The sequence below is a fragment of the Hemicordylus capensis genome, chromosome 7 (genome assembly GCF_027244095.1).
Source record: "Hemicordylus capensis ecotype Gifberg chromosome 7, rHemCap1.1.pri, whole genome shotgun sequence".
Lineage (NCBI taxonomy): Eukaryota > Metazoa > Chordata > Lepidosauria > Squamata > Cordylidae > Hemicordylus > Hemicordylus capensis.
In genome coordinates, this window is record NC_069663.1 from 24,537,762 (window position 1) to 24,552,262 (window position 14,501).

At 49.5% G+C, this 14,501-nt stretch overlaps 1 protein-coding gene across 1 annotated transcript; it reads right to left on the reverse strand.

Annotated features, from left to right (window-relative positions):
* Window positions 1-1,973: 1,973 nt before the first annotated feature.
* Window positions 1,974-9,788, reverse strand: CEACAM19 (CEA cell adhesion molecule 19). The gene is made up of 7 exons (XM_053267659.1): window positions 9,737-9,788; window positions 7,609-7,947; window positions 6,241-6,427; window positions 5,336-5,388; window positions 4,717-4,811; window positions 3,670-3,711; window positions 1,974-2,044 (listed from the first exon to the last, which is right to left on the reverse strand). Exons 1-7 carry the CDS (start codon window positions 9,786-9,788, stop codon window positions 1,997-1,999), a joined length of 816 nt encoding a protein of 271 aa, XP_053123634.1. The 3' UTR covers window positions 1,974-1,996.
* Between the last annotated feature and the right edge of the window lie 4,713 nt (window positions 9,789-14,501).

Consider the following 14,501-nt stretch of genomic DNA (forward strand, 5'->3'; position numbering starts at 1 on the left):
GGTGGCATCATGAAGCCAAATATGACACTGTGATGTCATGAAGCCAAATCAGAGTTAGAACCATGCTTCCTGACCTTACTCAGGAAGAGCCAGCCGGCAACAGTGGTGACTTATTTGCAGCATCCCTAAAGAATGCAGCATCAAAAGGGCACACAAGTAGGGCAGCAAAGTTTGGAGGCTCTTTGGGGTCAGTCCTCATCTAAATTATCAACTCAGTGTCTCTGTGTCTCCCAGCCCCTCTTAATCAAACACAGCCCTTCTCGTTCCTAAACCATAGGGCTGTCCCTAGACCTTAGGGGTGTTGTTTTAGGGAAGCCTGATTTTGTCACTCCACAACCCATTACTTCTTAAGGGCCTTGCTTTTCAGGCTGCTGCCTACTGTATTTCCCTTCCCTGAGCAACCCCACCTTTTATCCCATTTCCCCCACAGAGGCCCTCCTAAACTTAAGCAATGGGTGCGTCCTTTCCCCCGGGGATCCTTCCTCCTCTTGTCACAAGATCTTTGTTTCCCGAGTGGCTGGAATGCTTTGTGAGCATTCATCCATAACACCAGCTCAGCCAATCAGCACCAGAGGCTTTGGGTCCCTGCCCCAAGATGCTTACAGTCTAAATTTAGATATGAGGAAAGAGGCAATAAATGAAGAAACCTCAGTAACCTTGGGTTTGTACAATGACTAAGGCGTATACAAAGATAGCCATTTATCATCGGATGTGGGCTTGAAATGTGAACCAAAAGATAGGGTGAGGATACGAAGCACTTTTGCCTCCCACTCATTTATCTCCCGTCTATCAAGAGGCGTTTTCCTTCTTGACATTTTTTCCAAACAAGAAACCTTTTCGCTGTCGCGGTTTCTCAGCTTGTTCTGCCTTGTGACTGCAGCTTATCTTTAAAACCAGCAACAGGCTGTTAGAATGACAGACCTCATTTACTTCCATTTGTAATATTTTTGAGATTTCCCTTTCAAAAACAAGCACCATAATCAGACGCAAAGCAGAGCGACTAAAGTGAAACAAACAGACAGACGGACAGACAACAAGAGCGAAGGCAACGACAGCAGGAGAAGCCTGCTTAAAGCATAATGTGCAAAGACGGCCATAGAGACAGATAAATAAAGACCAGCAGACTCGAAACTGGTTTGAGAGCAATTCCTTCCATCAACGAACTCTGGGAACCAGGACGGGATTTAGGAGCAGGTGACGCAGGCAGGCTTGGGGAACTCCGGGCCTTTCAGTTATTCTTAAAATTTCTGCCAGATTAGATGAAATACATTTGGTTTAAATGGATTATCGCTGGGGCTTCAGGGGACAGACCAGAGGGTAGAGACAAGGCTAGGGAAGTAGGGACATAGGAAACTGCCTCATACTGAGTCAGACCATTGGTCCATCTAGCTTAGTATTGTCTACACTGACTGGCAGCAGCTCTCCAAGGTTTCAGGCAGGAGTCTCTCCCAGCACAACCTGGAGATGCTGCCGGGGAATGAATTTAGGAGCTTCTGCAGGCAAAGCTATGGCCCCATCCCTTAAGGGGAATATCTTATAGCACCATGCAAATGCAAACTTTGCTAAATGCTTAGGAAGGAGACAATTCCCGCCTGCTACTGGAAGATTGGATCTCCAACCTGGACGGAGGGCATCATCGCCAATGATGATGATAATCTACGCAGTGATTGTGTAGGTTATCTGGAACTGGAGGTCCAGAGCAATACAGGCAATAAATCCTGATCAGAGGATCAGTATCTCCCACCAAGATCCCCTAGTGAGAGGGAACCCCTCCCGACATGATCTAACATCCTTTAAATATAACCTTCCTTGGTGAGAATTCTTTGTTGACTATACAGTCCTTAAGGAGAAAGAATCCTGGATTCCATCAGCAGGAGAGAAGACAAGATAGGAAACGGATTCCTCGCATCCCAAAATAATGGAATGGGTCATTTCTCGGAGGCTTAGGTATGTGGGGTGGGAGAGGACAGGGAGAAGCATAGTTCAAGCTGTGGCATCACCTCTTGATCTCAGAATAGATTGATTCTGCCCTGCACAGCAGATCCTAAAATTTAAAAGAGAGAGAGAGAGAGAGAGAAAGGAATCTCATTACAGGCAGGCTGACGGTGCTGGTTAGATGAAGAGAGACACAGCCTAGTACAAGCCCCATATCCCAGCAGTGACGAGCGGGTTGGGAGGACCAAGTAAGAGTCCCATCATTTTTATTTCTCTACCACTTTGGAAACTTTTGTTGAGAAGCAGTATATAAGAATACAACTCCCAGCATCCCCAGCCCCAGGCTGGGGATGCTGGGCATTGTAGTCCAAAAACAGCAGGAGGGCCAGGTTTGCCCAAGCCTGCCCTATACTCTGTTGCCCAGAGAGATCCATTTCAGTCCCAGTGTGCATTTGCAGGTTTTTCTGAAGCAGGCTGGAGCAGAAAGCCTTTCGTGAGATGTTATGATCTATGGAGCTTGCTTAACATGGTGGTTAAGATAATGAGTGGGGAAATCTCCAGTGCAGATCTTGCCAATGATAAACTCACTGACTTAGACTGAAGAATAAATAAATGCTGTTTGGATATGTCAGTCCAGCCTTCTGCTTCCAACAGTGGCCAGTCAGATTCCTCTAGGAAACTCATAGACAAGGCTGGGATTAAATAGTGTTCACACCCCAGCAATCGTAGCTACACTGCCACTAACTATGGAGGCTCCATTTGACTTGCCATGGCCACTAGCCATTGCAAACTGTACCATATAGGGCTTCAACTCATCATCTTCAATGTGGAGATCATACTCCTGAACTATTTTACATGGCCTTTGAAAGGCATATGCAAATAATGAACGTGAAGCAAAAGTCTGAACATTCTAAAAGCTATGTAAATGAATTGTATAGAGATTTAGATTGTAAACCTGCAGGCAAGGGTCATAGCCTTCTTTTGTCTTCTGAATAGCATCTAGTTTTTATGTAGGAACAATAATTTAATACTATCCATGTTGTTTTCAACAATAACTTCAGTGCAGCAGGCAACCTTGATTCCCCAGCTGTTGCTGAACTACAACTCCCATCATTCCCAGCCAGGGTGGCCAATAGTGAGGGATGATGGATGTTGTAGTCCAACATCTGCAAGAGGCCTGAGGTTATTCTTGGTCTACTCCAGCCTTAGTCCACTGGTGGGCAAACCTGGCCCTCCCGCTGCCAGTACAGGGCACCAGACCCAGCTCCTCAGCAAGACCTACCGTCAATGCCTGCCTCCAAACACGGTGAACAGGAATGGGCTTGGGTGCCATTTTGTTGGTGGCTGGCTACCTGGTTTCCCACGCAATGCCTCCAATGTAGCATCGTTCCCGGGCATTGTGAGGGAGGGAAGGGCGGTCAGCAGCCAGAAACTGACAAGGGGAGCAAAACAGACCCTCCCTCAGCTAACCCTCCTACCATAAATTTGGGGGGGGGTCCACCCACAGAAGAGGGTCCCCACCCAAGGGGTCCTTGCTAAGGGTCCCCTCAAACCTGGAGCCCGGCCTGGCTTTACTGCTGCCACCTACTTGGTTTGAGAGGAAACTTTGCCATGGGTTACTGAGGCTTTTGGTCAGGAGGTGAGCCTAAAAGGTTTACAATTTCAACTAGAGACCAAATCTACTTGCCATCGAGAATACGTTCTAGTGAGGAATCCCACAGAGTAAGGACTTACCATGTAGTTTGAGTCCAGCTTGGGGCCAGTGCCTGGCAGAGGCTGTGAGAAAAGACAGACATGTCATATCATATCGGATGCTTCTTTCGCCTCATTGTCCCTTGAGAGGAAGTGTGAACTGGTGAGGGCCAGCCCCCTTTCAAAACTAACCCATGCAAGCTTGGAAGGTGGTGTAGAGCGTGAGGAGGAAGGAGTGTGGCCAACAGGCTCCTCTTCCCTCCTTGGGTTTCTTGCAAGGTTTGAAGGAATCAGATTGGTCCCCAAAGAGCCACTCTAATGGCAGCAGCAAGGACCATTTTGCCACCTCACTGGCACTCCAATAATTTACCGCCTGAGGTGACAGACCTCACCTCGCCTCATGGAAGAGCCGCCCCTGGCTGGGGATGATTCAGAGCAAGAATTTTCTAACCTTTTGCCTTCAGGGAATCCTTTCCACATGGACTAAGTTTTGAAAGAACACCAACATTGACAAGAAAGCCCAATGTTGCAAAGGGTTCTGGGCTCTGTCTCTGAGCACACACTCAAGCTGGGTCTCTCCTAGGGTTGCCAGCTCTCCAGGGATCGATCTCCAGGTGACTACCGAAAACACTCCAGGAGATTTTCATGGCTTGGGATTGTAAACAACATTGAGAGTGGGGGAAATATTCAATACTGTATTTGCCCGAATAGAAGGCAACTCTGAATTTAAGACAATGGAGGGTTAAATACCATTGTGATGGGGGTGATGGGAGTTGTAGTCCAACATCATCTGGGGACCCAAAGTTGGGATACTCTATACTAGGGAATCCAACACAGACATTCTCCTCCCACCCACCCCACTTCTTAATCCACTAGGCTTCATCACACCCCATTCTCAGACCCAAATTAACAAGAGGTGGTGTCAGAAACTGTCTGAGAAAATGCCCTGAAATTTCTCCTTAAACCCTGACATTTGGAGAGAATTTCAGTTTCTGAAATGCAGAGATAATTTCCACTTTAGAGAAAGTTCTCTGCATCTCAGAGGTTCTCCGCATCTCATCTCAGAGGCCAGCCAGCGCACGGACTCACAGGTTGAGGCCCCGGGATAGGGGGAGGCCCTTTCCCGTCTATCTTCGGTGATTCCACTGGCGAATCCATCACCTCGTAAATGGGTTCCTTGTCATCTGGAAAAATGAGGTTAATACAGAATAATGTTTAACTTGCATCATGCGTTGATTCTCTTTATATATCACCCTTCTTCCAAAGGGCCTTGGAATGGCATACATTTTATTCTCACAACAACCCAGTGAAGTAGGCCAGGTTGAGAGAGAAAGTGACAAGGCCATGTTAAGCAAACATGACTTGTGGGCTCCGTTGGGATTGATGTATCATCAGTTGTGCACGAGGCCCAGCACCCTTTGGAATGCATAACTAGCCTCCCAGAATCCTTTGGTTCCCAGGGCTCAGAAGCAGCCACAGAAATCTTCTGTAGCATGCACAGCCTAGCCTGGTTCTCCAACACTTCTGTGTTAGGAATGCGTGTCTGAAGAAATCCCATCTAACTGAATGGGAAGAAAGGATTGCCCATATAGAAAATTGTGCCCCTCTTAAGCACCCCTTGATGCCCCCCAACAGTTTGGGGAAGAATGGATCCTAGGATTCTTAAACCAGGATTCTTGAACCAGGATCCCAGGATTCTTAAACTCACCATGTTTAGATACTGGTGGCTTTTTGACTCTTGCGTCCAGTTTCCCTGCCACTCTAACAAGAGGGAGAGATCAGAACAACAGATGGTTATGGATTTCTCTGAAGCCTAACAGAATCCCCAGTCCACACAAACGCACACACACTCTCATCATTCATGCAATTGACTTTGAAATAGAGCTTTGCATAGATATTAAATCTCCACTCTACTCCTTTTCAGATTTTGAGATTTCTGAAACATCTATAGAAGGGTAGGATTGGGGTTGAAACTCAACCTACACACACACACACACACACACACCTCAATCAGCCAGCGTCAAAAGAGTCACAGTGCAATTTTTTTGTTTGGAAAAGTCATTTCTGGGGACAACATTTCATGTAGCGAGAGTCTGAATTTGCAGTTCTTCCACATCCCCCCTTCTCCCCATCACACTGAAATGTGCAAAACTTCTATAATCATATGCACTCAGATGGTCACGTGCCAATAGATCTGGAAGCAAAACGTGGGCATCAGGAAATAAGGTTGCGGTTTCAGGATACGCCCTCGGGATGCAGAAGTATGCACACAGGGGCAGAGCCATCATTAAGCGAACGGGTTCAAAGAACCCAGGCTGCCAATGGAAAGGGCCACCGAAGCACCCGTCGCACATGTGCAAGGGGGCGGGGCCTCTTGCTGGAGGGAGAGGAAGGAAAATAAATGCAGCCAGACGCTTGTGAGCTTCCAAGGTCTCGTGGAAGCTTGAGGGCACAGAAACAAGAAAATATAAGTCATCTCAAGAAAACAGCTTGGCACTGCGAACGTTGCTAGAGATAGCTAGTGCCCCTTGCAGAACTACAGTTCCCAGAATTCCTTTCCCCACTAAGGGGTCCCTCTTTGGTCACCCGCATACTCTCCCTCAAGCCTATTACCCTGAGCCCGGATCTGCCTTCTGTAGGACAAAGCGGTAAACCACGGCGGCCCCCAAGGCTCCAGCCAGAAGAATGCCGACCACGACTCCGGCCACTATCCAGCCCATCATCCAAGGGACCTTGGCTGGCTCCTTCGCCGGGGGTTTCAGGGAGGTGAACGTCACGGGGGGTGGCTTGGTGGTTGAGCCTAAATGGGAGACGGGGGCGTCAATCAGTATGAGCATCCGGAGTCAGGAATCCCGTCACGGCCAAGGGAGCAGCTGAGAGCTCCTTCCAAACACCACGTTTTTGGGCTAAGGCCAGGCTAGAACGACTGCAACTTTATTTCTCATCCCATCTGCAGGTTTGAAAAACCGTGGATAGGCCATTTATATTCAAAATAATGTAATGAAAATATAAAGTGCTTCCCCGGTTTATTACCCTGCCTCCATATAGGAACATAGGAAGCTGCCAAGAGTCAGACTCTTGGTCCATCCAGCTCAGGATTGTCTACCCAGGCTGGCAGCAGCTCTCCAAGGCTTCAGGCTGGAGTCCTTCCCAGCCCTACCTGGAAATACTGCCAAGGACTGGACCTGGGGTCTTCTGCATGCAAAGCAGATCTGAGCTCTGGCCCCGTTTCCCTCCCCTTCCTCTGTGGCTTCTCTTGAGACATTATCTAGATCAGGGTGGGCAAACCCGGCCCTTCAGCTCTTTTTGGACTACAACTCCCAGCATCCCCATGCTGGGAGTTGTAGTCCAAAAACAGCTGGAGGGACAAGTGTGCCCACCCTGATCCAGACTGTAAGCCCCTCAGGGCAGGGCACTGTCTTCTTGTTCTTTGAGGACTGCCACATACATGGAAGGCACTATAGGAATAGTCATGATACAGTAGAACAGCCAGGAAAAGAACAGAATCAGGAATTAAAAGTCTTTAAAAAACCTGGGCCAGTAAAAAGGAAATCGCTCTGTACCTAAAAGCCATGGTTTAGTGCCAGCCCAGCTTGATGGGGCAAAGATTCTAAAGATGGCGTGCCAGTTCTTTTCTGAGTGACCCTGTCTAATTTTTGCTGGTGGGGTCACCTGAAGAAGAGTCTCAGATGATGACATTAGCTAATGGGAGATGTTGGTCCTTCACATCGGCAGTCTCTCCGTGGTAAAGAGTTTGCACTCTGCACATGCTCAGAGGCAGACTTAGAACTTGACAGTATGGCTGGGTCCAAGGCTGTCCCCAAGAGACCAAAAAGAAATTAATGGGGCTAAAAATAGTTGAACTCCAGATTTTAGCTAAAATTATCCTTATGGGCTGGAACACTGAGCCAAGACGTTGGGGATATCAGGATGAGGGAGTGGAATCTGAGGTCAGTTCAAAAGGCAGGGGCGAGCACTTACCCGCCAGACTGAGATCAATCGTCCCCTTGAGGGTTCCTTTGGGCCGGACCAAAATGACCACCGTGTAAGGCTTGGCGTCGGAGGCCCGAACTCCACTGATGAGGAGGGACCCGTTGGGTAAAGCAAATTCTCTCTGGGTGAACTGGACCCCGTTACGCTGAGGACGGCCATATCCGGGGAAGTAGGTGAAGATCCTCGTCCCCCCGTCTGTCGCCTGCCCTCGGTACCAGTCGAACTGACGGATGGTGCCCATCACATTTTCCACCGAGAGCGTGACATTCTGACCCTCGAGTGGGGTCTCAGGGATGGAGACGACCGAGACGTTTGCGACGGCTTGGACTGGGTGGACCCAGAGAAGACAGGCTGGAGGAGTGAGGTGGGAGTCAGGGAGAGGCCGTCCATGTTCTGGCTTTTTCTCAGCAGCCTCACACTTAGGGGTGGCCCTTCCATGAGGCAAGGTGAGGCAGCGACCTCAGGCGGCAGGTTTTGGGGGCACATAGGAGCTGCCTTCTACCGAGTCAGACCATGGGTCCGTCTGGCTCTGTATTGTCTACCCAGACTGGCAGCGGCTTCTCCACGGTTGCAGGCAGGAGTCTCTTCCATCCCTATCATGCAGATGCTGACAGGGAGAGAACTTGGGACCTTCTGCCTGCAAGCACACAGGTGCTCTACCCAGCGCGACCCAATCCCCGAAGGGGAACATCTTTCAGGGCGCACACATGCAGTCTTCCATTCAAATGCAAATCAGGGCAGACCCTGCTTAACAAAGAGGACAATTCATGCTTGCTACCACCTAATGGCGCCACGGGAAATGACTTGACTAGCAAGCCAGAGGTTGCCGGTTCGAATCCCCACTGCTATGTTTCCCAGACTATGGGAAACATCTATGTCAGGCAGCAGTGATGTAGGAAGATGCTGGAAGTCATCATCTCATACTGCATGGGAGGAGGCCATGGTCAACCCCTCCTGTATTCTACCAAAGACAACCACAGGGCTCTGTGGGCGCCAGCAGTTGACACCGACTCGATGGCACATTTTACTTTACCTTGCCACAAGACTAGCTCTCTTCCCATCAGCAAGATGTCCCCCCGCCCCGCTGACTTCCTCTGCCATGATTTCTGCCATCTTGTGCGGGGGTGGGCTGCCTCAGGTGCAAGGAGGTATGGGTGACCACTGCTCACACGTCCTCCTCCGTTGGCTGAGCAACTGGCCCTTCCACTGGCTATTACATGTCTACATGGAAGATTCCAAACTGATTTCAAGCCTGTTTGACTTTAGTGGCTTCTCCCAGGCAGGGGGTTCTGGGAATTGGAGTCCTGGGGATTCTTGAAGAAGAATTCCCGGCGGTGCTCCAAAATTAAAGTTCCCAGAGTTCTTTGGAGCAAATCAATGACAATTAAAAGTGGTTTCAACCCGGTTTAAATCTCTAGTGTAGTCTCTCTTCTCTTCCCAGGATCACCAAGCACAGTTTCCCCATCTCACTTTCTGATGAAAAAAGAACACACCCCAGGCTTCTGAGAAGATTCACGGGCCGCTGATTAAATGAGAACTCCCCCACCCAAAACTTTAGCTCTATAAAGGACTTCATTGACGTCAGGCCACGGCAACCTTTCCCAAACCCCCCCCCCCCCCATATCTCAAACTATCCCTATAAAGTTTCTCCGGTACCCTACATTTTCCAATTTATGGACCAGGATTGCCATGTTTTCTTTTTGGCAAGGCTCCAGTGCCTTTAACAGTTCAGTGACAGAAGCTCAGCGGATTCTGCTTCCCTCTGGCAGTGAAATGCAGTCTAGGAAGCCTTTGCTAGTTAAATCAGCCCTTCATTTCTTAAAGGAAACCTGCCCGATTAAAAGGTGGCCACTCTCTATCCACACAGTACCCTGCTTTCATCTAGGGTGGCCAATGGTTCAAGCAGCCCTTACTGGTGTGCCTAACAGCAGCTTGAATGGCAGACACAAGCAAGTGATAAGGATTATCTCCATGTATTAAAAGCTTCCCTTACTGGTTTCTGTATATCAAGAATCTGTTAGAGGCGCAGGAGCAGGCCAGTTGGCAGCCCTACTTGTTGGGATAAAAGTTGGCAACTTTCAACTCTCCACCCCTTAATCCCAGTTTTATAACTCACCTGCTAGAAGACACACCTTACAAAAGGGGCCCTGGATCACCCAATCCTGCATGATCCTTGCTGGAAGACGTTCCGCTTACAAATCTGGCAAAAGGGTCCCCCAATAAGTCTAGAACCGGCCGCTTAGAGCCAGCAGGACTCCTGGGTCCCTCCCTGGTTCCATTCTCCTGGGGGGTTCTCCAGTGTGCTCGCTCCCCCAGGTCCTGATCCTGGGCAATGCCGTCCCAGCTTCTTGCCCTGTTTCCTCCAGGCGCTGGGCTGGTTTCGTGGGGTGGCAGGCCTGTGTGGGGGAGGCAAAAGTAGCGTCAGCAGAGGCCGTCAAATTCACTCAAGCCTGACTCATTGGCTGCCAGGAATGTGCTGGGATCTCACAAGGCTGAGTGGTGCCCTAACCAAGAGGCCAGGTGTGCTGGCTCCATGCCCTGACGTGGGGCAGGAGAGTGCTGGGAAAGGAGGCAGGCGTGCTGGAAACCTCACCTTTGGGGCTTGAACCCACAAAGCCCCCCCCCTCCTCCTCCTCCTCCTCCTCCTCCTCCTCCTCCTCCTTCTTCTTCTTCAGGCGCTACGTACCTCCTACTGGAGGTTAGCTATCATTAAGGCTATTCGGACTTTGGATGCCGCTGCTCAAAAAATTGGCAAGGATGTGCATCCAAACCATTCCCGCAGATTTTTCAGCCAGGATGTTCTTCGCCTTCCGACACTTCTTCTTCCTTTAATCTTTCCCTGCATGGTTAACTGCAGTAAGGAGTATTTTCACCCTCTGATAACATGGCCAAGATACTCAAGTTTTCTTCTCGTAATGATATATATATTATTCTCTCTCTCTCTCTCTCTCTCTCTCTCTCTCTCTCTCTCTCTCTCTCTCTCCATCCTTCTCAAAACTTCCTCGTTGGTCATTCTGTCTACCCATGATATTCTTAATATACGTCGATATATATCCAGAGCCCAGAAGATTCTAGTTTGTTCATCTTCTGTTTTTTAAAGTGTCCAAGCTTCCATTCCGTAAAGCAAGACTGAACAGATGTGACACCTCACCAGTTCTATACCAAAATCCCTATTACAGAGCAGAGCAAAGCCCCACGCCCACCCCACGCCGACTAGTTGCTAACCCACAAGATTCGCCGAGTGCTCAGGAAAGAACCCAGGAGTCCTGGTATCCCTCGCTCATGGGCTCCCGCTACCCTAGTGAACGTAGGCAGCTGCCTTATTCCAAGCCAGCTCAGGAGTGGGCAAACTTGTTGTTGAACCACAACTCCCATCTTTCCTAGCAACAATAAACTGGCTCTCCAGGGTTCCCAGAAAGGGTGTTCCCCAGCTCTACCTGGGGATACCAGGGACGGAACCGGGCTCTACACTCCTAGTTCTAGTTAGCAGACCGTTCATGGGGCAATCCTGCATGTGTTTCCTAGTAAATGCCACTCGGTTTCAGCGGGACTTGCTCCCATGCAAAGGCACATGAGAAGGCAGCCTCAGGCCGCATTCACATGTAACATGGAACCAATGATGTCAGGTCCAGTGATGCCAGCAGAGGGAACTGGCAGGGTGGGCTTCCTTCTTTCATGAAGGACAGCCTGCACAGCCAATGACAGGCAGGTTGAGGGAGGAGCTTCCTCCCTCGACTCCAGTTGGAGTTAACACAGCCTGCATTCCAGCATGCACACATAACGCAGGCTACGTAAAACCTCGGGTTGGAGTGGCGAAACTCACTACAGGGTACCAATTGCAGTTTGGGCAGCGGAATCTTGGGCCACTCTCTGAATGGAACCAGAGTTCCAGGGGGCCAGGCCTGCATTCGGACGTAACGGTCTGTTAACCTCTGGCCCTTTCAACTCCAGTCCCGCATCAAGGGCGAATGTGGCCACAGCCTGCCTTCACCAGGCCAGGCAACTGTGAGAGATTCTCTTGGGCCTCGAATTTGAGTTCTGCCTCGGATTTGCTGCCTCTCGCTGGGCCCACCAAAACACTGGAAAAGAAGGCAACGCAGGAAAGCTGCTGAAGCTGCTCTGACTACATTCCCTCTCCAGTTATGGCCCAGATCTGGGGGAAGGAGTTGCTGAGCTTCACCGACTTACTTTCCCACCCCACTCCCCCAGCACTAGAAAAGGATCCTGGCAGCCGCCTCCTAGGAGTTACTCCAGTTATCCCACACACCCCGTAGAGTTAAGGATCATACCCAATAAGCTGAGCTCCTTACTAGTCAGGCGTGCAGGGGGCGCAGCTGGGGTGGTAAGGGGCCACCCCTGCCAGGCTGGACAGGGGCCACCAGCATTCTCCTTACGCCACTGGTACAGGGGACCCGTCCTCTTTTCCAGATGGCAGTCCAACGCCATTACAGGCTTAACGGTCAGTGGTAAAAAGACAGAATATTGGCACACGTGGATGTTTTCTTCTGTCTGACAGAACCTTTGATCTAATCTCTGAATAAACTGTGTAAACACAATTTGAGCTTGTTGCTCGAATCAGAACCGATCCAAGCTTGTTGCTCTTGCTGGGACAGAGGCGGGCAACAAGTGGGTGAGTACTGGCATGTGTGCACGCACACACACACACACACCCTTGTAACAGAGCAGAGGGAAACAGCCTGAACCTGACCAAGAAGCTCTTTATTCTATTATGCTCAGTCCAGGCTTTCCCCACATAAAGTGGGGCTCTGATTCCCAAGGGGTGGAGAGAGGGTTCTTATAAGGCCTCGTTCAGAGAGCTCAGAGAAGATGAAAGGATCCTTAAGATGAGACTGTGATTTGGGTGGGAATAGGAGGAGGGAGGGAGCATTAGAAACCCTTGCTCTACCCATAAGGCAACACTTCCCCCAACCAATACAGGTCCCAACAATTCACACACCCAAATAGAAACAGGATGCAGAGATCCAACTTCTAGCTTCAGGAGGACTTACTTCCAAGTAATGCATAAGTTGTAATGGGGCAATGCATGGCTTCTGTCCCCCCCCTCCACACACACACACTGTAGCCACTGTACACTACTCCCTTCTTAAGAAATGGAACGTGGGTTTCTCTCACCTTCAGCCGTGGAGGTGAGATCTCAAAGGGATCCTGCTAAGCACCACAGTCTCAGGCCGTCTTGCCTCTGTCCTTCCTGTCTCCTTCTCCCTTGGGTTTCACCCACACATTCCCAAATCTCACCTGACTTGTCCAACTGAAGGGTGACAGCGAGCCAAACAGGATAGGTGGAGTCCCTACATTCATTGTGGTGCAGGAAGGAGCGAGTTGGGTACTCGGACCGAAGCACCCAGTGATATATTTACCAGCTGCATGGCAGGCAGCATCCTCATCACCTCCCCAAAGCTGCACCAGTTGATTTTCTGCCTGTTGCATAGAACAGTACAGAGTCTTTTCTGCCAGAAAACAAAGAATGACTGCTAAGCCTTGAACAGGGCAGTCTGGGTGGGGTATCAAAGACAGAGTGCAGAGTGGGGGAGAATGAATCTGAAATATGGGGAAAGCTGACGCAATTGAAAAGAGACTTGATCTGTCGTGGATTTCTTTCGGTGTCAGTCCCTGATAGGAGCTGAGAGTGTTGCAGGAGAGGAAAGAAAGAGAGACTTTCTATTAGATATAGGTGTGCAGAAGCCATCACACTGGTCATACAAGCAACATTTTAAAAAGCACCCAGCTACCAAGAGCTGGGTGCCATGAAGTTGGAGGTTTTCTACATTGTGATATAATGTGCTCAGTGTATGCGGAGCGGTGTTTTCGGATATGACTTGCTCCCTGCATAGAATCACAGAATTTTAGAGTTGTAAGGGACCTTCGAGATCTTCTAGTCTGACCCCCCCCTGCTCAGTTCACAGATATGCTGCAGTCTCCCGTACAGATGTTTGAAAAATGCCCAGTGAAGAAGGAGGGCCCGACACTACTCAAGGGAGGCTGCTCTTACCGTGAGAAACTTCCTGCTAATGTCCAGCCTGGATCTGCTTCTTTGTCGTTTCAACTCTTGGTTTCTAGTTCCTCCCCTCAGAAGCGACGGAGAAAAAGCCTGCGCCATCTTTTGTGTGACAGATGTAGTGGACAGCCATGATGCCAATGTCTTGATGAGGCCCTGCTCCTGTACCTTTGACAGCCACTTGATTTGCAGACCTTAGCAAGAGACCATCTTTATTACCATGTCCTAAAGAGGCACAGGAGCAAGCCAGTCTTGCCTTCCCTGGACAGTTGGCAACCCCAACAGCTGTGTCTCCCTGTTTTATATTGCTTCAAAAGCACATCTCCTCCCTGGCGTGTTACTTAATATGTGTGACTTAATGCTATGTTTTCAGCATGCTGCTGGGTTGCAGGAATCCGTGATTCACCAGGAGGTTACATATTGTTTGAGGCGTGTATGGCGCTGGCTAGGCTGGAGTGCCTTGATTGGGGCCAGGTGTTTCTCGCACTTGCAGCCAATCAGACGCCAGACTGTGATGCCCCAAATGCATTCTGTGCATGCTCTGGGACACTCTTGTTTATTCTAGCTGCAGATATTCCAGGTCTGAACACTACCACTCAGAACAAATTCCAAGACTGGCATTGAGCCCTGACTCCTTCATATGCGATACCAAACCACATGCAAACCTTTACTACCATAAATTTATTTTATTTTATACTCTAAAATTCTAAATTAACATACATCCATCTTTCTCCTGTATAGGTCCTCTGTAACAGGGATTATTGTTTCTCTTTATCAGCCACTGGAGATCTCCAGCATTTGTTGGACTACAACTTCCAACACCCCCAGCTGCAATGCAGCTGGGGATGATAGGAACTGTAGTCCA

What these genes read in the sequence shown, in the direction of transcription:
- CEACAM19 (XM_053267659.1), bottom strand. Translation starts at nt 9,788, where the DNA reads ATGCAGGATTGGGTGATCCAGGGCCCCTTTTGTAAGGTGTGTCTTCTA. An exon ending in TAAGGTGTGTCTTCTAGCAG is followed by an intron (nt 7,948 to 9,736) that starts GTGAGTTATAAA and finishes GGGTCCACCCAG; the next exon opens with TCCAAGCCGTCGCAAACGTC. An exon ending in CTATCCCGGGGCCTCAACCT is followed by an intron (nt 3,712 to 4,716) that starts GTGAGTCCGTGC and finishes CTTTTCTCACAG; the next exon opens with CCTCTGCCAGGCACTGGCCC.